The following is a 24,244-nucleotide window of genomic DNA, read 5'->3' on the forward strand; positions in this document are numbered from 1 at the left end:
AAAGAACATAAAAGCTTTGAAAGGCAAAGACTGAGGAGCCTAGAAACCAACTGTATTAGTCAAAGCACTTTGATTCTAAGAGTTAGGTAGTTACTTCCCAGTAAGCATAGCTTCCTCCTGTCATTTACAGCTCTATTTTAAAAATTGTGTTTTGTACAAACTGTTAATTTTACATTACCATTTCTGCTATGGCTCTTAGTGCGTCTATGTCACCCAGTTTAGCTGCAGCACAAGCCAAAGGTGGAATTAATACATCTCTTATGGCTTCTAACTCCTGAGAAACAAGTAAAATGAAACATTTAGTATCAGCCTCGCCTCTAATGTGATTGATGTCCAAGTTGTAAAAACACTGCCCTTACTTTCATGTAACATTTCCAAATTAGTCATTTGGATATTTTTAAATGGTAGCATTTAGTTCTTAGAAAGAAAGAAGTGTCATGTTTATTTTACATTTTGTCGGTCTCACATGCATAAGATTTATATTCCTCCCTGGCAACACTACAATTACCTGATATCTATTTACACCATTTAACGTGCATGCACTAATTACCCTCTCTGTACTGCCATAGTTATACATCAGTATAGTAAAAGAAACAGGGCTGGTCGGAGTTCGAAAAGACCATATAGTCCTGTCTCCTCAAGACTGGATGGACTTTATTGATGTGATTCCTCAGATATTTGTGTAATCTGTACTTCCAAACCTCCACTGACGAGCCCCATAGGCCCCCTAAATACCCGCCCATTTCTCATGCTTACTAAAGAAGAACCATACATTCAGTATTAGCTACTAAAAATCCCATCTTCCCTGAAACCAACCCAAGAGAAAAGCAAATACTTGTATCTTACAACTAATACTGTATTTTCTCATTTTCCAGTTGGGATGGACCAATATTAAACACAAGAAATTCCACTTGTGTAGTGCTTCCTTAGTATCAGCCTTTTATGACTCCATGTACAATTAAGCTGTTTTACTCGTTATTATTTGGATTGCTCCAAACTGTCAATACATTTGACCACAAAAATACAAAGCGCTTTTTCATATCACTGATACTCTGAATTACAGCAACTGTCTGAGGCTTGTTATTGAAACCAGTCAGCCAAGAAAATAAACTCAAGATGGGGCTACAAAGGGAAAAAAAAACTTAGTATGTTTTTAATTAAAAATATTTTGATGTTATGTTTGTCATTGTGTCCTTTCTCCCTAACCCAAATGTCTAGCTGGGACACTCAGTACTAAAAAAATAATATAAAAGCTCCAATGTTCCATTTTTCTTTCAGCTTTGCTGCTCATCTTTAAGCTAGGTTTATTTAACTGAGTTCATAGCTTTACGTTAGTTCAATTTTAAATATTTAAGTATATACCTCCTTGCTGCTGATACTTAGAGATTTGACAATCACTTGAATAAACTTGCTATCTCTCAGAGAGATCTTGGCTCCTGTGGGTACAACAGTCATTTCTCCTCTTAGATTCTCACTCAGCATCTGAAAAGCAAGCAATCATGTCCTTTGTTAGCAGAGGAAAAATATGGTAGTAGTCTAACAAATAACTTTAGCATCAAGTTAGAAAATAGTTTGGAGGAATTATGGAAGGTAATTGAATGCAGACAAAAGATTAAAGAAATAGTTACTGTCCCATGAAGACTGCAAGTTTAAAAAGACAAAGAGTGGGAAAAAGAGACAGGCAAATAAAACTTTCTTCCAAAGCAAAGAAACCAAAATAAACACATAACAAAACACCCCAATTTTTAGAGTATGCAGACAAAAGATCCCTAGTGGGGTAAGCTGCAGCCTACTAAAAAACACAAAGATAGTGAGTAATTAGCAGAGTGAGGCTGAAGACCAGAATATTCTGAAATGTTGCCTTTTGCCAGCATTCCCAAACCTCAGTACTCCTACACAGACTGTGCACGTAGGCCTCAAAACAAAGCCCAGAGCTGTCTGTGGACGGTCACGTATTTCAACAGCTGCATTAGCCTTGATTTTGTTAAAATTTGGCCAGACTGCCAGATTTGAATGCAGAGGGTCTACTAGTTATTCAATACTAAAGTAAAAGTGTAACACTTTGCAGGATTGGTGCATCCAATAGAACCAGGGAAAAAAAAAAAAAAACCCAACAAATCAAAAAAAGGTTAGCCAATTCATGTGTAGAAAGTGCTTAAACACGGCAATAAAGAAAAGAAAATACTCCAAAAGACAGGTTCTGAGAAATGTGGAGAACAGAGAGTGAAGCCCGTCATTCAGAAAAAGCAACTGCTTTCCTCAATTCTGACAATTTTACATACTGGCACTCTTTCACAAAAGGTTGCTGATGCAGCTATAAAGCACGTAGTTATTTCAATTAGAATTTTAAAAAGCAGGATTGTGAAAGTTTGCAAGAAACAGATGTGATGTTGGAAGGAGGAATGCCCCAGGTTTATTTATGTCTAGGCATGCCCTTTATTAAAAAAAACTCCAAGCTGTAGCTGTCTGCTGGAAAAGTCCCATATACATGTAACTCAGAGGATACCAACTGCTTTGGCACACTTTTAGGGTTTGACAGGTGGAGATCATTGCTTTGCACAAGTAACCTTAGCAATTGGCACCTGTGCTAAATGCACCCAGTGCAGAGCCCTATGTGCCTTACTCAGTCCTACCAGCTCTGCAGCCATTTGCATGTGTCTGGGGGCACATTCCTTGCTGCTTCGTGTTGAAAGAGAATCCTAAAATAATCACACCAGCTTCAGGAGAGCTTCCGTCTCTTGGGAGACTATTGTTTGGTGATGTTTAGCTGAAGTTATTGCCACAGACAACATATTTCCAGGCTTTCTTCTTCTCCTGGTCTCTACCACTCATTCCTGCCCAGGCAATGCAGCATGCTGCTCTCTTAGTTGTGCCAACACAATTGTTTCTGGGTCTGTACAATGAGTCAAATTAGGAAACCGATCCTGCTTAACTGAAAGAAATTGCAAAAGTTGTTTTGTTTTTCAAATCATATAAAGGAGGTCCCAGCACCACCACACAAAAACGGTGTAGCACATTCCAAAGGGCGGCACATGAAGATGCAGGACCTTGTGCCAGTGGTACCTAAAACTACCTATCACCAAGTACTCACTTGAGTGACTCAGCTATCTCACCTCAGCAAAATGGATCTCAAATTAAGTTTTAACTCACACACCTAGGCAGGAAGCCAGCTGGGAAGGTTTCTTCTGTCCCAGGTCAAATAATCCTCTGTGCAAGAAGATTAAAGTCTGCATTAAAAAACCAGGCTAGTACATGTATGTTCCGGGGTCAGTGAGTGTACCAGAGGGGCGCAAGTGAAGAGCCTGGGTTTCTAACGTGTACACACACAAACACGTGCAGTACGACTACTCTTCACACAGCGTTATGTCACCTGTCAAGCATGTTCTTGCACAGAATATGTTCTTGCCACCCTCACCAAAGAAACACATAGCTCCTCCTCCTCTCATTTTTCAGAGCCAGGACTTTAGCAAACAACTGAAAGCTCAGTCTGAAATTGTTTCTAAGCACAGTAAGCAGCACTTCCAGCCACCCCACTTACGATCATAGGTATCCAAATATTTATGAAGAGCTGCTACTGGTTGGAATATACTGAGAATGAAACAACAATCCAATTTGTTTCAGTTTTAATAAAAGCAAACACCATCATAAGATACACATGTGCATGCAGTGCTTAAGTTCAGAGAGTGAGTCATCATGATGTCATCTCCCAAAGTGTCAGGATTATGATTTCACTTCATACAAGCATAGAAACATACACATTCCTGCAGACTGCTGCTTCCCTATCTAATTCAGAGTTTTACGTTCTTTGTATAAAAGGAACGTGATATATAAACGTATAATTTGAGGGGAAAAGCCTTGATTAAGCACCAATGAACAGTAAAAGCATTGTTATAATCATTGTTATGATCATAACATGGTGATGATTTTAACACCAGTTACAATTGGTTCTTATAATAATCCTCTATTTTTTATGTATTTATAAAGTATGTCTCCTCTTAGAGAAATTAAATCTAACACTGTCATAACTGATGGCTGTAAAGGAAAAGTGTGTAGGAATATTATTTTCAGAATTAGCTTTGTGTGAATGAGTCTTGGATGAAATCTTTACCACACTAAGATCAATCACAAGATGTTTGCGGACTCAGTAGGGTTGAGAGTCTCTCACCCATATCAATTTCCAGATATGGGGTTTTAGTACAGAAATGTCCAATGCAGACTAGTACCATTTAAAGACAGCATTTTTATGACTCAGTCACAGTCTTCACCTGACTTACGCAGAGAATTCTTTTCCCTCCCAATCTACATTTATTTGCCCAACAGTATTTTCCTTAAGGAAAACAAAACATGTGATGTTCACATTATGGCTCTGGAACCAATTGCTTTTAAATACAAGGGACAAGCTCAAGGCATTCAGCTAAGCAGAAATTAGCACAGTAGATGAGAAAGTTAAAGACTTTCAAGGTCACACTGAAATATTTACCTGCCTCTTCTCCTCCCAGCTAAGCTTATTCTTGCTGAGTGTATATGACAGTTTAGTTAGGGCTGCCTCTGGTGTCATATCACCTCCAGGAATTACTCCAACATCAGCGAGAGTCTGAATAAAAAGGAATAACGATTCCAATTAGCATAGCATTCAGAAATACCTGCGTGAACAGAAAATGTATATGAATGATGAGTTGCTACACAGAATACAGTATGCAGCCATGCCTCCACTCTTCTGCTCCTCCTACTGCCACTGTAATTTTTGTAATTTTAGTTATCAAATACAAAGCAAATACTAGAGCCAGGTGAATAAAGATGACTTTTACTTTAAACTCCTTTTCATGCAATAACATTGAAGAATTCACCCAACCGCTTGCACGGTCACTTACTATGCTAAAAGGGAAAGGTTACAGGTCCATATCAGCTATCTGCAGAGTTGTCAGATTCCCTTTATTGAAAAGCTGCAGTTACTCTGTTTTAACCCAGTGGCATTTTGAACATTGCCAAGTAGGCTGTTCTCACACAGACATATTTACCATCCTTTTATGGGGCATTGCTTTGGATGAATTCCAGCACTACAGTGTGCTCACAGCAGAAGTGTTTTCAGATCCTTTCAGGCTGCACCAGCAGTATATGATTTAGAGCATACAACTAAAATATGTAATTTACACAGTTCTGACAAGAACAACTGAAAAAGATGACCTTTTAAACTTTCCTTTATAGTAGTTAAAAAAAAAACCAAAAACCAACAACTATCTGAACCAAAGCAGAAAGATCTTTGCTACGGTCACCAAGCCCCATAAATGTACAGTGAGCAAGATAGCAAAGACAAAGGAGATTTCAGATTTCTTGTCACTAAACTGTACCTGGGCAAACACTCAGGCTTCTCTAAACCACAGATCATCATATTTGCCATAATGTGATGCCTCACGGTCAAGCATCTTGCAGTAGATTCTTTACACTGCATTTTGCTTTTAAATACCTTGTATATAAACTTCAGGTTTGAAACGTTGTGGCTTAACTAATATTTTTAGCAAGATACAGAGCCTTAATCAGCTCGTTAACCACCTCCAAGAGCCCCAGACTAGCATTGTTAAAAGTCCCATGGGAAAACATATACAGAGAAGGTGAGAAATACTTTCTGCACTGCAGAGCTAGCCAAAGAACAGTTAGGGATTTTTCAGCAGGTTTGTGAAAGAGGAGGAGGAAGGGATTTCCCAGCTTCCTTCCTGCCTAAAGCCTCTTCAATTATAAGTTTCTACTGTGCAGATGGATCAGAGGCCTGACATTCAGTTAATTAAAACAAACACTTCAAGGGAATCCAGAGACTCAGCTGACGCACCTGGCTAGCTTGAATGAGTAAAAAATCGCCTAGCCATATGCAGAGACCTGTGAAAGATTTTATTTAAAGAAAAATCCAAGTAAAGTTAACATTACAGCAACTTTCCAGCATTCACCCTGTGATACTTCTCCATTGAGCAATTCATTATTCAAAGGAGAAGGCAATGAAAGAAAAAGCATGAAGTAGTTTTGTGGACTCGAGGAGAACACTGACAGTGTTCTCCTCAAAAGATGACAAGAAAACAGCGCAGTCTCCATCAATGGATGCTGAAGCAACATAATACATGCTCCATATAAAAAGTGGAAGCCAGAAATGAACACATTTCCACATAGCCTTACAGTGGTTCAGTAAGGCCTACGCAGAATCTTTCAATTCAGCATATCAACAGTCTGAATTAGAGTGCAAAAAAAACATTTTAGTGGTGTTTACTTGGAGAATCTTTTAATCAGAGCATAGAAAATGTTTTTTTTTCTTCCTTCCATACATTTTAGCTGTTCATCTGAAGCAGCAGATCACAAAAAAGCTAGGCTTCATTTTCATGTTGTTTTTCAAATGTTTGGTGTCTTTTATTGACTTAACCGCTTTCTTCCTTCCATGTGAACTGTTTTATATAATCTATGTATTCCTATCGTATTTGCTACAGAGCACGGGATCTTTGGAAAAGTTAATACTTCTCAAAACATCTCCACTAAGTTATGCAAAAGTTTTACCAACATCCAAATGACTGCCCAGGTCAGAAAATACTGAGTTTGGATACTGAAGAGGTGGAAAGAAACTCTGACAATTTCCTTTTCTTTCTCCTCAAAACAGACTATGTGTTCTTGAAGCAAACATAATCTAAAGCTGTGTCAAAACCAATGTTAAAAGTGGCAGGTTTTCAGCACCAGACTAGAGTATCTAGCTTAGTCTTACAGTCACTGAAAAGGCTGGCTCTGCCAGACGGGTGGTTGCTCCTAATAAAACCAGGTGTCTAAAACAGGGGGATGACTCACCCTCTGGCAGTGCTTCTTGGCTATTTAATGGCTAGCCTTTTTATGAAGGCCAGTTAAACAAGCTTCCTTCGCACTACCACATGCAACACATACTCTTATATGGCTTTAAGCTCTTATTAGTCCCAGTGATGTCATGTCTTAATACACAATGGAGAAACTCACTATAAAATGCCCTGAATATTAACAGCATCTACACAAAGTCTCCTTTAAGCTGGCCTTCATGGGTTAAACACAACTGATTTCCATTCCGCAAGACAGATGCTTCCTTACAACTCCAATCTCTCACTGAATTCAGCTGTACTTCCAGTCAAATAAGAACCTGGGATTTGGAATATTGTTTGGATTTGCAGGCTTTCTTAGTGTTCTTACATTGTAGCTAAGTAACTGCTAGCCTATCAAAAACGAATTTATTTGATCATCTGACCCCTAAGCTAGCTTCTAGCTCAGTGGGATCCCTTTGGGAGACATACTACCAATCGAATGCAAGGTATCCTGGAGTGCTGTGCAGGACAAGAGCAAGCAACTGCTAATTTGGGATTTCAGCTGACTGTTTCAACCATTCAGACTAGGAGTAACAGAATCTTGTTTGCAGATACATATTTAAATGCTTCCACCTTAACTTTTTTTCAGATATGGTCATTTTATGAGCAATATCTTTAGAGTTTAATAAATCTGGTTTTATACACTAGGAGTACTAGAAGCATACAATCAAGTTCTATCAGTGGGATGTTTCTTTTACACAGCAGTAGAGTTTGAAATCATTGCACAACTCTTACCTGCCCTGTTGCATAGACCGTTTTAACAGATCCTCTTAAGCACTGCGTACAGTTCAGAATCACTACTTTTCGTTCAGTTGCTTTCTTCAGTTCTTCCAGCAAGTCTTCTCTGTTGTTTGGGGCATTGCCACTTCCGTAAGTTTCAAGTACAATGCCTTCAATTGGAGGCTGCAGAAATGCTTTTACCTGTTTAAAAACAGACAGGGAAGAGAGACAAAATATGTGTCTAAGTCACATGAACATTTTAATGTATGGCAGAGAGTTTTTAAAAATGACTATTCCTGTCAGAGTCTTATAGGCTCTCATGCCTTACAGTCTTTTCATGTCCTTCTGTAGTCTCCATTTGCAGTAACTGGGACTGTACAGTAAGCTTTAAAAAATGAGAATTTCACTCCTTAGCTTCCTTTAAAATTCCTAGAGGGACAGATTTTAAAATAAACTATTTTCTACAGTCATGACCTCACTGTGAAAAAGGATGCTATTGTTCAAGTGCCATTAACAGGCTATACTGTTACACCATGGTGGAACAAAAGGATGGATTTACAGTTATGAACTAAACGCAGAATTATTAATTGAGACTGGAATCCCCACCTCTACCCAGATTTGTTACTTTAGCAAAGAGTTTTATTAACAAATGTCTGCCTAACTAAGAGAGAGAGTGTCTTACCTTTCAGGAAAGAACATTCTAATGAAGCCTGGGATTTTTTTTAACTCAAAACTCAATTGATTTAACTCAAGGCAGAAGAAAAAAGGAGGCACTAATTCATTCTGAGCCACTTGTTAATGAGGTAGCTATTGTTGTTCACTGTAAGAGAATGCCTAGCAAAGTTGTCTTCCTAGAAAGATGTATTTTAAACAACTTCGACGTTTCCTTGCTGATCACATATGCTAAATGCAATACACTGTAAGCCCCCATGAGGGTAACTATGCAGTTGGAGTTTTATTGCAAATATACCACCCCTCTGCCTTTCCATCTGTTCATATTCACCTAAAAAGAATGGCAATATAATTGAGGAGTGCTCCTTAAACTACTGGATTCAATTTAAGATGGCAACAGCCACAAAAGACCTGTCAATTTAATGGAACTAGCATTAGACAAAAAATTAAAGACAAATCTACCTAAAACCACAGTTCTGCAACTTAATTTCTAAAGGCAAAAAAAATCCCACTTCTCATTTTCAGCTCTGTATGCATGCTGAGGGTCATGGTAACCATCAGTGTGAGACGAACCTTAAAACAGAAGCATGAGTTGTAGCTCTGATATTAAAAAAAAAAACATTTATCAGAAGAAGACAGATCCTTTCCCTTCCCTCCAAAACTCCAACCACCGCTACAACAATACAGCTTTCCTGCTTCAGCTAACTAATCAAGTAGTTGAGCATCACTTCACTCACTTCCAAAATGAAGTGGTGACACTTACAGCAGCAGCAGTGATTCCTGGGAAGATTCGCAGAAGCCCAACATTCCTGTTCATATTGGTGTGAACTTGAAATTTCTTTTTGGTATTGGCTCTCCACACTGTTTCCCAGTTTACTGTTGAAGAGAAATGGCCTTTTAAATTCAATATTAACACATAATATTAAGTACAACTGTAGCACTTCATACTTAAAATATTGTCCTTAAAACTATTTCTTATGTAGGGGATTCATGAAAGACAATGTATTTTTCAAAAGAGGAAATAAAGACTCATTTAAGACAGCAGCCGTGGCAGCTGATCTAACACACCTCATGTATTAGGTACCAAAAAATATGTCTTCAAGGCCACATTCAGGTCAGGCTCAACTGTGTTATACTTTAGCTTTTATTCCAAAACAGTCTAGATTCTGAGATATGTCAGTATTACTCATAAATATTTCTAAGTTAGTGCTCTTCAAGGAGATATTTAACATGTATATTTCAATTTAATAGCATTTTATAGCAGAGACTTCCAAAATGGATATTTTATTTCAGTGCCCACAAAGCTGTATATCTCTACTACAACTTCTTCAAAAGATAAGTTTGATAGCTGTGAAAAGCATCCAAGTACTAGACCTGATGGGTTCACAATGTCGAACAAGTCCTGTTAGTGCCAGATCTCCCAGTTCAGAGTGCTCAGAAAGCCTCAGCCAACAGAGCAGCGTGCAGGTCTAGCGTAAGTGAGATATTTACTTGTCACGCACTGACCTGAACTTCGTTGTTATGTAGTTGGCCTGATACCAGCCTGGATTCATGTTTAGAAAACAAACCATCATCTTCTCAGACATAAGAGATGACAAATGCAGTTACTGTTGCCGCTAATCACCTCCAGAGTTTATTAGGTAGTTACTAACGATTAAATAAAATAGCAAGGATTCAATTAACTGTGATTATACATTTAGAGCCAGAAGCCAGCTGTTTAACTAATAGTTTGTTTGTGTTGCATTATTAGAAGCCAACTCATGCATTATTGATTTCAAAATTTTACTACTTCAGTGTAGGAGTGCAGCATTGGTAGTGCTGACGGCTCCTACAAGGCAGTGGAAGAGGTTTAACAAAGAGCACCCAACAGCTTAGAGCGTCATGCTTCAATGAAAGCAGACCAGGCCATAAAGCTACCTGTTTCCCCATCATGATTTAAGCTTTTTAGATTTTGGAGAAACTCCCAAGCAGCAAGACAGATAAAAGATCTGCGTGCATAATACTGACTTGCTTTCAGCCATGTGGAGAGTTACTCACACCAATTACTGTTGCAATCTCTTGCAATCAGCAGACAGCCATTTGCAAGAAAATTCAGAGTATATTTAAAAGCCTCCATTGAAGGCTACACTCCTGCCCCATTTCCAGAGATACTAAAAACTACGCAATCTATTAAGTCAGGACAGAAAACAGCAGTCACTGATAAGACTTTACAAACTTTCCCTTCCTGTTGTGATGCCCTGTCAGCAACTAGAGCCTCTGTATGATCTTTCTAAGAAAATACCATAAATTGTTAAACAGGTCACAAGCACTTGGCTTTGCATCATGTTTGTCCAACCAGCCACGCTTCAGCACATGGATTCCTAATGCTCTGGGAATGGGCGAAGAGACATATAGACCATTTCTACAGTTTCTTTCTTTGTGCTGAGCTGCCAGCATGGTTCTGAAACCACCTGGTTGGATTTAGTAGTTAGCCAAGTAGCTCTTAAAGGCCCCCATGAGCTTTCCAGGGTGAGTTAGAGACCTGCAGGAGGTACACAGGTAAGTGCATAAAGCCATGCATTTGTTCTGCTTCAGGTTCATAGGCCTGGCTAACCATGTTCACTCATGAGCACTGTGCTTTCAGAAGCAGCAGTGTTTAGCAATAAATCCAATCCTTCCAACCTTCTAACACACAGATTAATTATTTAAAAGCAGCCTCCTCTATAAGAAGGGATAGCAATAAAATTGTATCAAAGCTTTCTTTCCTTTATCCTCCATAAGCTGGGAGTCCCTGCCAAAACTTCATAAATGCATACTACTCAGTTTGGCAACTATTAGCATCCCTAATGCCTGTAATGAACTTGAAGAATGAACTGAGAAAACCTGCCTTGGCACGGATCACTAAGATATTGCCAAAAGCAAAAGACCAAGGAGAGAGATCAGAGGATACATTCAGAAGTCAGATCTATACCAGGCCTATACCTGTACTCTTGGAGCATGCTCTCCCAAATAACACAGCATCTTCAAGATAAATGTAATGCATGCAGACATAGTACAGTGATGTAATTCCAAACTATATTAAAAAAAAAAAAAAAAAAAGAACTAGAGATTGTCCCTGAGTTAACATTCTCTTGGTCATGAACCTCGTCAGCCTACATAACATGCTGGGTACTGCAGGCTCCACAGATGTCAGTTATCCATTAGACAAATGAGTCTAAAAGGCAGAACAAAAGGCAAGCGTGATGCAAGAGCCAAAGACAAACAAATACACATAAAAGCCTGACTTCATCTCAGATTTATTCGAACTGTTGTGAGTGAGGCAGAGTAACCATGCAAGGGGAAAAAAAATATAGAACACATCCTTTGCATCCTCCCTCTCAAAGATTACATCCACAAAAAGCAAGAATTTTTAAGTTGCATAGTTAAGTTCAAGCATCTTCATTGTACTGAATAAAGCAGCTGTCTTGCATCTTGTAGCCACACCACACTGCAATCTTCTTTTTGTTAAATAAATAAATATTAAAAAATTAAAAAATCTTAGGAACCACTAACAGTTCTTATGTAAGAAACTCATATACAAGCAGGTAAAATACAGAAAGCTGTATATATTGGTGTTCATAACAGTTTTTTATCCTATGGATAAGAGTGACTAATTAGGGATATTCAGTTTTGGCACAACACAGAAAACAGTAACCTGTTCTGACTTGGATGGCCTGTGCTTGTAAAGAGTTTAACCGATATAGTGTACTGCATTATGTAAATATGGATACAAAGCTGAGGAACAAACATAAGCTAGCTACTGGTCTTGCACAGCACAAAGAAAAAAATTAAAACAACATACATAAAATAAAGAGCTAATGGATATTTATATACTGTATCCAAAATGGCTTGGTATATAAAAGATTGCATTATTCAAGGAGACTGCATTCAAGATACTAAGGCCTTTTGTTTATTTTTCCAAACAAAACCATCACACAAACAATAATCTGCTATTTCCAATCTCCCCCTCCCTACCAAACACTACAGCTTTTAAAATTACAGCTCAAAAAATACATCCTTATCTTATTGAACTTTATTCACACACATACACAGAGAACTATGGTGATAGGGTTAGTGCAGAAAAAAAAGAAAATCAACCTGACTTAAAAATAAAATAGAAAAGGGAAGCTGCTCTACACAGTCTAGAAAGCAGCAAAAAATCCCTTTTTTGAAACAGTGCCTATGCCATAATGCAGGTTTCAACTTATAATGGGAGAGCAGCAACTAAGAGCGACACCTCCCTTAGGAGTGGTGACTGAACTCCGAGTTATGAAATCAAACAAGAAATACAGCTTTTCGTGATTGCAGAGCTCCAGACAAACAGCAGCACTTTCTTCTCATCCTTCTCTGCAGGGCTACGGGCGAGCCCTACCATTATATAAGCTGGCCCGGCATTCATTACAATTCACAGCGGCAGCCAAGGGGTGGGGAGCGCAAGCCAACCTATGAGTGCAAATTCCTGAAGGAGGCAAACAACCACAGACCCCTTTTTTGCTAGTTTGTTACAAAACAATTGACAAACACTTTTTGAAAATAATATTTAAATTGAATGGTGGTGTTGCAAGAATCAACAGGCCAACGAGGGGGACAACACCAAAAACACTTCAGTGAAGAGAGCTGGCATTTGCATTAAATGACTTGATCGTTTTACTGTAAATAACCGGAACTGCCAACCAAGACACAGCCGTGGCCAGTGGAGAATAGCTTCTCTCTAATGAGACTGGTAGGTAGACGAGCCCAAAATGGCCTTCTAACCTTCTGCTGCTGCTGCACCACATCTGCATGCACAGTCACATGGGCTCTGTTCATCCCTTACACGGTTTTTATCATACTGTCCTGTACGTGTGCACCACTCCCAGAAGTTACATGCATGTGTGATGAAGAAAGTCCAGCCATGGTAACAAAGCAAGTTTCATATTTTCTTCATTAGGATGATAGAGAGTAGAGGAGAGGAATCAGTTGTGAAATATACTGAGAGTCTTTACACATTTCAAGTGAAATAGTCCTCCTTGTCTCTCCTGTTTTCAAAACATGGGAGAAATAAGGCAAGTTCTTTTATTTGATAGGTGTCAAAATTTTATAAATATTTTTAGTTATTTCTATATTGTCCAATTCATACAGAGATTTCTGATTGTTCTTGCAAAAGTATTTCTGGTTGGCACTGGCATTGGGTTTTTTACTCAACTCGGGAGTGGGCTAGAATTTTTCCATTTCTTACACAAGTTTCTTGTGCTAAATTGAAAGACTTGAGAAAGCTGACACTTGCTTATCTAAAACTGGATAACAGGACACTTAGACATTGCTAAGACAGTTCAGGATCTGGCTGAGAATACAGCCAGTTGATGGGATCAGAGGTCCACTGGGAGTTTTATCTGAAGAGGGAACAGGGTGAAAATGGATATAAAAAATGAAGGAGAGCGCTGCAGCTAGGGTAGGGAAGGGGAGAGGACTAAGCTTCTCCTTTCTGGCTCTGAAGTAGATCCTTGCTTTTATACGGTATGCCTAGCCTCAAACAGTCCTCTCCTCATTCCTGTGTACCAACCCATGATCCCATTACACTCCCCACTCCTTCCGTCCTGTCATTTCTCCTGCTCTGCTTCTCTGGAATTTTCATTCCCAGCCTTGTTAGAATCAGGAAACCTGAGGAAGAGTTTTTGCACGTGCCCTGCTCCTCCTGGCATCCTCGGGTTGCTCTCCATAATGCTGAAGCAGCAAGAGTGAGCCCTGTCTACAGGAGGATTAAGACATATTATACAAAGTTGCTTGAAAAAAAAAGTTAAAAGATGCTAGATTTGTTTGGTTTGTTTATAAAAGCCCAGGTGACTCCTTGTCTCCATGAAAGCTTCATACAAACATCGTACAAGCAAACTCAAGGGAGACAGCGATGTTTCAAACAATTACCCTGCACAAAACAAAGCAGTGCTAGTAGATTGCCCATACTATAAACCATGTTTTTTCAAAATGAAACAATCCTTCAATACTGACACCGTCATCTTGGATAAATGATGCTATCCTAACTGGGTAATCAACTGAAACAAATAAAAATAGAGCCTATCACACCACCAGTTTTTAAATCAGAAATCCCCACTGATCTCAATGGGGCATTCTACTGAAAAGATAATGGGACCCAATATGGCCTTAATAACCTTCTCATTTTTCTACTATAGACAAGGAATCGCAAAACAGTTCATTCAAATTCAAGAGAGAAATACAATCTCTGGCTTGATTTCATTATTGATCAGTCAGTAAGCGGAATTTATTTATACCCTGTTTGACGCAGTTCATAAAAACCCAAGAAAGAAGATTCTCCCCAACTCACTGCAACAATCAACTGACAGCATTTCTGTTGATTTCAGATACACTATATCTCACGCAGCAGACTAACACAACAGTGGCAGACTCTCTACCTGAGAGATGTCTTATGGACCACTACAGGCTTCCTCAGTCTGTATCTGGGTGCTACAAACACAGCACTTTGATACAGAAACTTTGTTAAGTAACTCCCACTCATTAGGCGCAAGGGGTAAGTTTATTTTTCCAAATTGCAGACTGTCTCTCTAGCAGTGGAAACCATTCAGAAGGCAAGCTGTATGGCACAGGGCTAGATCTCGTGCAGCCACTAATGGCACCTAGCAAAAGAATTTGGGAATCCCCACCTACTCCTATTTTTTGTAATCATAGAGATTGTAACCAAGTTCTACTCCTTTTTAATATACCTGGCCCATCCAAAAGCAAGTTGTATAATGTTACGTATTTTAAAACTGTCCTTTAGTATGTTTTTTGGCAATTCCTCATTTGGCTAGATTCCAGACCTGACTCTCTTCTTCTCCCCTCTCCAAAGAAAGGGTGCCATTTATCCAAGAACAGATCAATGTGTTAATGGCTTTGCAAACAGGTACCGAAATCTTCATGTAGTTTTTCCCCTCCTTAAAAAACAGACATACAGAAATTATACGGAACTTGAGTAAGTTTGGGGAAAAAAAAACTTCACACAGTGCATATTCTAGCTCTACTGTTTTCAGTGTGCTTGCAGTTTAGACAGGTCCTAAATATCCAGTAAAACATCTTACACAATGACATGCATCAAACAGAGAATCTGTTGAAGCTGCAAGTACTCCACAGTGACTCTTTTGCCTGATTTTGGAGCCCAGCACAGTCATTAATGAGATTAAACTCTTTGTTCTTTCAGTCCTCACTCCCTCATTTTTATTTTCAGAGCAAGCATTTTCATGACACAGGGGCAACATTCCCTCTGGTTACTCCGGATCTTTAGTCAAAGTCAGTCTAGCTCACATCTATATTCAATAGATAAATGCAGTTGAGTGACAAATTCTGTCTTACTAATATTTAAGCAGTTTCAGAGCAGATAAAGTGGAGTCAAGCTACAGGGCTTTCAAAAGATACTTGAGGTTAAAAACAGCATTTCAACTACACAAGCATGGATTCTTTTCAGCTATGGTTCTATTGCATGTGGCATAAATTACAAGGCTTAAGAGATGATGTTGCTTACTTGTAATATCAACCTCAGCATTTGCAAGTGGAGGCAGGTTAGGTGAGGAAAAGGCATTGAAACTCCCAGCATCCACCTTAGTCACCCTATTTCCCCTGTACAGTTTATTATAAAAATACAGGCACACCTGCAAGACAAGTAAAGAAACAGGTCTATGAATAAGCCAGTAATTAGAAGATTCAGTAGATAAATACTCTAGTCTGTCCTTTATAAAGTGTTTTCTAAATCTTTAAAGCAACTTAGAGGCTAGTAGATGTTTACAACTCTTACCCTTTCAAAAAGAGCTGGCACATCTGTCACACATTGGTTTAAGAATTTAAGAACAAAACAATTTAAGAGCTAACTAGTTTCGTAATCCTCTCATGAGGCATAGCCTAGGAGACAGGAAATTTGCCTGAGTCCACTTGAGAGACAGACGAAAGAAACAGTGTGGACTTTTTAATAAGTTCATCAGTTATATCTAAATTCAGAGTCTAAAATCTTAATGAAAGGCCTAGTGAAAATGATGAAAATTTCAAAATGGTTACTATACATAAATAATTAGGTTTCTTCTAAAGTCCCCTAAAGTTTTTCGATTGGAATTTGAAGGAAAAGAGATATTAGTTATGAAGATCTTGGCCAGTCAGCTGTTGCTGTTGTCTTACAATAACTGGCTTTGTGAACATGGCAGAAGTGAAATGAGGTGTAACCTGATCAGTTTTCTCTCTGATTTTTGGGCTGCACAGCACCTACCTCTTTAAAGGCAGGGTGCAGAGACCATGGAGGTACTTCCATGTCCATTAAGTACATAGGACATATCATCCTTGACACTTCAGTCTTCAGGAACTAGAGCTAGAAGATACTCCTGCCAGTTCTAGATCAACTTTAGAACTTCAAAGTAACTATCAGTTAAAAAATTGACTTACGAGATTTTCAGATTTCACATACTTGCAAGGGAACCTCTGATTTCAAGTCTGCTGCAAGCTACGTCAGACTTGATGGACTTTATAGATTGTAAATGGGCAAAATGGGATATGAATCCTGAGAAAATGGCACATGCTTTGCCATGCAAGCGCCTGTTATCTCAGCGGAATCCATTTTATCTTCCTTTTTAAGTGCAATTCCTTACTGCCTACTGGGTATTTTGAGTATGTAAGTATGTGTCCTGGCTAGAGGGAGAAAAAGCAGCTTCTGAAATAGTCTTCACAGGCAAACAGACCTCAGGAATCACAAACTGCCCAGCAAACAGCAGTGCCCCCAGAAGGTTGGCTCGGCCATCATTCTGCAACTCGTATATGGGAACCTGAAGAGCAGAGACTGAAATTATACCCTGTTCCTTATGTAAAATATACACAGCAGAAAGAAAAGTCCAACTTATGCAGTACAAATACATGATTAATTTATGTAACAATGATTTATGACAAATAAAGTTTCCTTCTTCATCTAAACTATTTTAGACTGCAGCAGATGGCAGTTTCCCTCTGTGCTTAACAGACTTTTATGATTTAAGTGCTTAAAAGCTAATATAGAGATGTAATCTAGTATGATTAAGCAGATTAAAAGACTGATTCAGTAAAAACATAAAAAATAGAAAGCAAGCATAGTTAAAGTGACTGAGCATGGGAGAAGTGATTGTACAGAGGAAAAGCAAAAGCCCCAGATTATACAGAACTGCCACTATGGGCTTCGCGACAGCTCTCTTGCACCACCTTTCCTCATAGTATAGAAAAACTGAGCCAGTATGTTATTACCAACAGAAAAGGACAAGATTAAAAACAGAAATCTGGTCTGCTGAGTGATGCCTTCCATGCCTTTTCAGATTACCTCTTTATTAGCAGAGAGTCAGAGCTCCTTTCAGCAATGAAAAAAAAAAATAAAATCATATGCTCCATTGTCATCATATGTCAGACAGATCTTCAAGCAATAAAGCCAAAAAGAAAGTAAAACCTTGAATATGGTGTACCACAACTACACTGCCCCACGTCAAGACAGCAAGTGGGAGCCTACTCCTTCCTAGACTTTTGTATTTTGACTTCAAATAGACCACATGTGAAAGGGAAGTTATGAGATGGGGGAAGGGAATTTTACAGTGTGATGTTTCATCTCTCTTTTGTGATTAGAGATGTATTTTATGCTCAAGCAAGCTATTCTAGTAAGACAATCCCTCCTCCTCAGACAATATGCAAAGAGCTGATCTGCAGCTAAGAGAATGAAAATGAGTAAGCGTAGTCTTTAGAGGAAAGGAAACAGACCATGTTAGATGCTTTGTGGAACAGAAACTACAAAAAATGCATCTAATGCTTAGAGATTATTTAAAGAATGATAAAGAATGCAACAGTGAGTAACATAAGACAGGATAACAACTGATGAAATAAAAAGTAATAAGCTTCAGGGCTTTAAAAGGGAAAAAAAAAGACAGCTAGCAACCAGCAGCCACCTGAGGCTGGAAAGATGCTTCTCTTATAAACCGATTAATACACAATGGCCAATGACAGGCTCTTACATCTTTCTCTGAAGCATCTGGCCCTGGCCATAATGAACTACTGGTATGATTTCGTAGAGTTGTAAAGTCATTAATGATAAAATTATGGGGCAGATCCTCAGCTGGTGAGTCCATCAATTTTCACTAATTTCTATCAGCACCATGACCATTCACCCTGGGCAGAGGCCTGTCCTGCACTACTAAACTATACGGTGATAATCAGGATACTACCTAGTTTTGCATATAAAAAACAAAAATGAGGCTTCTGACTTTAACTTTGAATTAAGTCCCTTACCTGAGATCCTGTCAGAACAACAGTTTTACCCAGGTTCTCACACATGAAGGATAAGGCTGAAGCTGTATAGGCCATGGTATCAGTGCCATGAAGAATCACAAAACCGTCGTACTTTTCATAGTGCTCCTGGAGATGGAGAGACAGTTTTCACATTGTCAGAGCAATGCACTGGCATCAGCAGTGAGGTATATATTGAATTACTTTCACTGATGCAAGCAACAGCATATACTACATGCGTAATTCCTCCTAAAGTTATCCTGTTTCCAGTTTAAATACAATTAAGGGTTAATAGGACACTAAGCACTGGGGCCAGTAATTCTAATTATGGAACAGTCAAAGAGATTCTTCTACGTATACATATTAATGCAGCGTTTTTAAACCAGAAGACTGCTAATTAAGAAAAGCTTAGCAATGGCTTTAAACAGGAATGTTAACATATGCAAATGAGTCGTATAGTCTGATTTCTTGTTGCCGCTTTTACTTTAGGGATTACACCATTTACAGGAACAGATTAGGCAAACCAAGGCTATCATACCATGTAGAAAAAACAGTCCATTTAATCCGGGTGGCAGACAGGCAAATTGCCAGTGTAAGAGTGCCCTCTTCTGTTGAGAAGTCATCCTTTCTGTAGCAGTATGTGACTTCTGAGGCAGAAAGAGGTGAAGAGGCTTCTTGTTCGTTAAAGAACAAACACTTGCTGGGTTTTGAGAAGTCCCTTACACTATCAGGCACATACAGATGCAAAAACGAATTTTATAATAACTTTAATCTACATACAATTCCACACAGGATTTTTTTTTTTAATGCAAAGTCATGAATTGCACAGGTCATCTTGTTGGAATAAAGTAATCTGCTGGCTTTTGGAGGACAAAGGAATTGGTTCCTCTATTTTAAGAGTGATGCACATAGTAAACGCTGTCATGAGAGACACTGATGTCTCTGATGTAATTTGGTAACATGGAAAGGATTATATAGAAGTCTAAACAGACATATGAGGTGTCAATGTGTGGAAAAAAAAAAGTTTGCCATAGAATTAAACAATTTAATTAAATTTAATTAAAATTAAATTTAATTACACTTCTTATGCCACAGTAGGCACACATGCTTGGCATCTCCTGATAATAAGGCCACCTCCAAACTTGCCTGCAGATTTCTACTTGTCCTTTGGCTATTTCTCCACTGATACTCGTGCCTACATGTTGCTACTTACTGGAAGTTTCAGGGGATTTCTGCTTATCTCTTAAGAAGTTAGCCAGAACAACAGCCAGTGTTGCAAGGTCTTCCTGTAGGCCAAACTTCAGCGTGATGCAAAAAGTGTGCTGTAGTTATTCACCAAAGCAGTAACAAGATAAGTAAGTTTCAAGAAGGGCTAAGATCACAGAAATAGCCACTTGTCCTCTCTAACTCAGCCAGTATGCTCATATATATTTTCAGCCTTATGAACCTTAGCAGATGTGAAAGAACACAGCTTGGTTTAAGCTTCATAATGGAAAGATTAGGCTGGCAATTAAAGGAGACATCCCACAGAAACATCTTAGAATGCTTCAGTCGGAAAAGTCATCAGCACATTATGACTCTGCCAAGTATGTGTCCAAGATGAACACAAAGTGGCAGTGTCTCTACATAAGCTGGACAGTTAAAGTTTGGGTTTTTTTCCCCTTCTCAGCACTTTTCACTTGGATTACATGAACTAGATATTTGTACTTACAGAGAAGCTGCACTCTGTGTACAAGAAAAACACTTTTCTAGTAAGTAAACCAATCTGCCATTAAGTAAGAAAAGTAAATTCAGCATGGGATTGCCACCTTCTAGTCCTGGCTCTGGGCTTTTCCCAGCTGCACCCCTGCTCCATCCTAGAGGCTCTCCACAAGCTCCATCGCTTCTCTGCCCTGGCAAGATGCATTTGTTAGGAGCAGCATCATCCTAGTTTGGTGGTTTCAGGACAAGAGGACCTAGAGGTGAAAGACTGTTACCTGAATCTTCAGCATCACTCCCTGCATTATTATAGTGTTTGCATGCATTGCTACAGCTTGGCCAAAGAAGGAAATTTACACTATAAAGCCCACTATCGCAGAGCAAGCAGGAGTGGAAGAGCACTATCTTACTAGGCCCAGAGTTATTTATTTCTAAGAGCTACCCATGAATTCCTGGTGTGAAGTATTTGAAATGTTTCACATTTCTGCTTTCTTAAAAGCACACAGCTAAGTTCAGACACGGGGAGAGAAGCAGAAAAATGCTGACTTTGTAATCTAGAGAAGGATGTAATGAATTTATCTTTATATGCAGAAATATATAGTGCTTTAAACATTTCCCAGTGTAGGAAACTTAACCATGATAGCATTTTTTCTACTGGCTGCAAAGCCAAAGCTAGTCAAGTCTGTGTCCAGAGTAAAAAAGGCATAAAGACATGGAATTATCCTCTACGTCAATAGCCAACTATTAAGCTATTTGAACAATCAAATGATGTGTAACTAAGTAACCTTCAGTTAAGTCACCTACACCTAAGGATTTTATTCAACATTTTTGGACAGTGAATTTAAGTCAGTGTTTCAGAAAACGTCAACCTACATATTGCATAAGTTATTTAATCATAGTTGTGATTTTCCTATTTATTTTCTTGTACAGAATTATGACATGGCTTATCATTGGAAGAACTACCTAACTTTAATGAGTTTGCAACATTTTCAAAAGAAAAGTAACTAAGCAAGGTACATAATATTTACATTGTAAATAAACAAATGTATATGTATAGCACTACTGACTTGTTTTATCTTGCTATGTATACTAGATATACTGCTGGTTTTGTTTAAGCAACAAATGAATTCTTATCTCACACCATAGTACCTCAAGTTTCTTTGCAATTTTGGCCCAGTCCTCTGGCGTCATGTTGGAAGAATCAAGCAGCGGTGAGAGCTCCAGAATTGTGTAAAAAATTCTTTTGTTCTCCTTAGAAACACTATGAAGAAAGAGAATTAGGGAAAAAAAAAACAACCTTAGAGCTAATATCAGCTCATTACTTCTGATTTTTTCTCTAAATCAGTAGTTTTCATCCTTTTCCTCCCCATCTCCCAAGTCTATGACAAAAAAAATGGTCTTAAATTTAAAAAATTAAGTTTCACGGCTTGATGTGGTTTAAAGTACAAATTGCTAAATTTAATTTAATAATAAATATAATCTGGGAGGTGAGGAGGGACTGGCAAAACTAAAGACAGCAAAGAACCCAGACTTACTTGGTTTAAGTTTCAAACTGAGTTCTAACAAAAGTCGATAGCAAGCCTCAAAGTTTAAAAACGGTTCATAAATTATTGAGAGGAGTCTATAAAGCTCCCAAGGTTTATCAGGGGTCAACAGAAGAGTTGCAACAACTTTTTGATCCTTTGATAAATATAAATAGACACCCTACAAATAGATACTATTCTCTGACACAAAGCATATCATCTCTTAAGAGGAGTCTTATGATTGGGATGCATTTTTGTGGCCTTTAGAAGATCCACTCAGTTTCTCTGACTTCAGATTTCAGAACAAACTCTCTTGGTTGATTAAGATCTTCAAGTAAACTATTGCCTTTGCTAGTAATAGGCTAACTTTATAAAACTCCAGTCCCAGCTTATTAGGCATGCTGTCACCCTCTTACAAAAGTTTGCTATATGGCACCAGCAGTCTCTTGTTATGATGTGGAGTTCAAGCATGTGATAATAGCAAAGATCTTAAAATACTTAAATACTTTCATAGGTTGAAAGCAGAGGCCCCAGGACTATAAACAACTCACTGGCAATCAGTTATTGGCCACTGAACAAGTGCAACCTTGACAGCTGGGAAAAGACTGCTCTGAGTACAATAAAAATAAGACAAAGCAACTATGCAAGCAAAAAAAAAACCAAGCCAAATCAAATATGAACAGTGAAGCAATAGGATAAAGTACCTGTGTGGCTGAGAAATGTAACACTTTCAAACAGCACGCAGTGTGTAGCCCAGCAGATAGAGACCAAAGATTAAGAAGTGCCTGGGCACTCAAACCTCTTACAAAAGTTCATTGTCCCAAATTTGGAGTGGACTTACCAAAGCAATGACGGCTATGGCATCCCAGTGGGATTGTCCTAGCTCTAAGCATGCTGTGTGCTATCCCTCCTTCCCAGGACCACGGGTCTCCCTTTCTCCACCTGCCTGTCTCAAAGAATCTAATGCTTCAAAGACCTTTATTTGCCAGCCAAATGGACTGCACACACAGCATGTGTTTCACCCCACAAAAGATGCCCACTTCTCCACGCTAACTTTCTAACCCCTCAGAGTAGAGTCAACTGCATATAAATTCCACTTGGCTAGTTAGAATTTAGGGCAAAAAAATTACTACTATTATTTTCTGCTACCTTTCTGAAGCTTGGAAGAGGACAGAATATCCACCATTGTCACCCATTCTTACGGTAGTTGGAATATGCTCTTATTTAGCAATGCAGTGGCCAACAAGCAGCTAACAAAGAACTGCTAGCAGGCCAGCTCTGCCCTTCCTACTCTCTCTTCGAGGCAGAGCCATCCGCAGCATGTTTAACAACATCATTTTCAGAGCCTTCTCAATGCTTTTCCATTGCCTCAGGATGATGGGAAGTTCCAGGCCAGCTGTAACTGTGATAGATAACTTCAACATTTACACTGGAAGACAGTCAAAGGCTATAGGAAACAGCAGGACACTGCATGGATGTGTAAAAGTTCCTGAAATAAGGTGCTCAGAGCACAGAAAAGTTGATTACCTTCCCTCGGCATTTGCAAATGTTTTGTTCCCACTTGCTATTCTTGTATATATTTAGAGCAATATAAAATACACAAAAACAAGAGTCAATTATCAATTCATCAGTGCAGGCGCACTCCCCTTATGAGGCCTGTGAGACCTATGAGGCCCTTATGAGGCCTGTAAGTTGCATACAGCAGAGAGAGCATTTAAACAATATGTAGTTTTCATTCATAACCAACTGACATACTGTACCTAAGAAGTTAGACTTCACATGAAAAATTGGCATGTTTGATATCACATTTACACATGCTAAGAGTAACTTTGGAAGTCAGTTGAAAATCTTGTGAAAAGAAAGCTCCCCTGAGACTGTGCTGTTTAAATAAAGCACAGTATACTGACACTAGAGACCAACCTAGTCTACGACTTTTGATGCCTCTCTCTAAAAAGAGATCATATTGTTCCTCTTACATCAAGGTTATCACACAGATATACAAAGTTCTCAAAATACTCCTATTTTTCTCTTATCAGAAATTCACAATATTTCTCAGCTGCCTAGTTAAAATATCACTCAGCTAGCACAAAAGAGAAAATGGCAAATTGCCGTGACTAACCTCCAGAAACGACTTTCAGCAGTGCCAGAAAAAACAAGACAAGATTGTTTTTTAAACCTGTTTTTTATGTTGATGATTGTTTTAAGCTTTTCTGTTCTTCATGGAAAAGATGTGCCAGAAGAAGTATGTTTAGGACTTAAATGGGTATATTAGTGTAGTTTTGTTATAGTTCAAATCCCTTAAAGCATTTAAAAATTATTCAGTTACAAGCAGAATATCATAATGGAGCTCCATTTTTCTTACTATAACCATTGTATTTAACACAAACTGTATGTTCACATCAATACTACTCCACTGGGAGTCTATTTTTTTTCCTTTTACCCCTTTTCCCACCATCTGCCTTTTAAGTGGTTACTTCTCAAAGCTTTAAACAG

General features: G+C 38.6%; 1 protein-coding gene across 1 annotated transcript in view; it reads right to left on the reverse strand.

The window, feature by feature from the left end:
- The window catches only part of ASPG (asparaginase), a 48,715-nt gene that overhangs the window by 16,304 nt on the left and 8,167 nt on the right, over positions 1-24,244 (reverse strand). Inside the window, exons 3-11 of the mRNA XM_086749040.1 lie at positions 21,378-21,489; positions 18,534-18,659; positions 16,976-17,059; positions 15,778-15,904; positions 9,013-9,125; positions 7,593-7,778; positions 4,481-4,594; positions 1,363-1,482; positions 179-274 (exon numbers count right to left, since the gene is read on the reverse strand). Of these exons, the coding sequence (XP_086605166.1) occupies positions 179-274; positions 1,363-1,482; positions 4,481-4,594; positions 7,593-7,778; positions 9,013-9,125; positions 15,778-15,904; positions 16,976-17,059; positions 18,534-18,659; positions 21,378-21,489 (1,078 nt within the window). The remainder of the gene's footprint in view (positions 1-178; positions 275-1,362; positions 1,483-4,480; positions 4,595-7,592; positions 7,779-9,012; positions 9,126-15,777; positions 15,905-16,975; positions 17,060-18,533; positions 18,660-21,377; positions 21,490-24,244) is intronic.

The sequence above is a fragment of the Chlamydotis macqueenii genome, chromosome 5 (genome assembly GCF_036417535.1).
Source record: "Chlamydotis macqueenii isolate bChlMac1 chromosome 5, bChlMac1.mat, whole genome shotgun sequence".
Lineage (NCBI taxonomy): Eukaryota > Metazoa > Chordata > Aves > Otidiformes > Otididae > Chlamydotis > Chlamydotis macqueenii.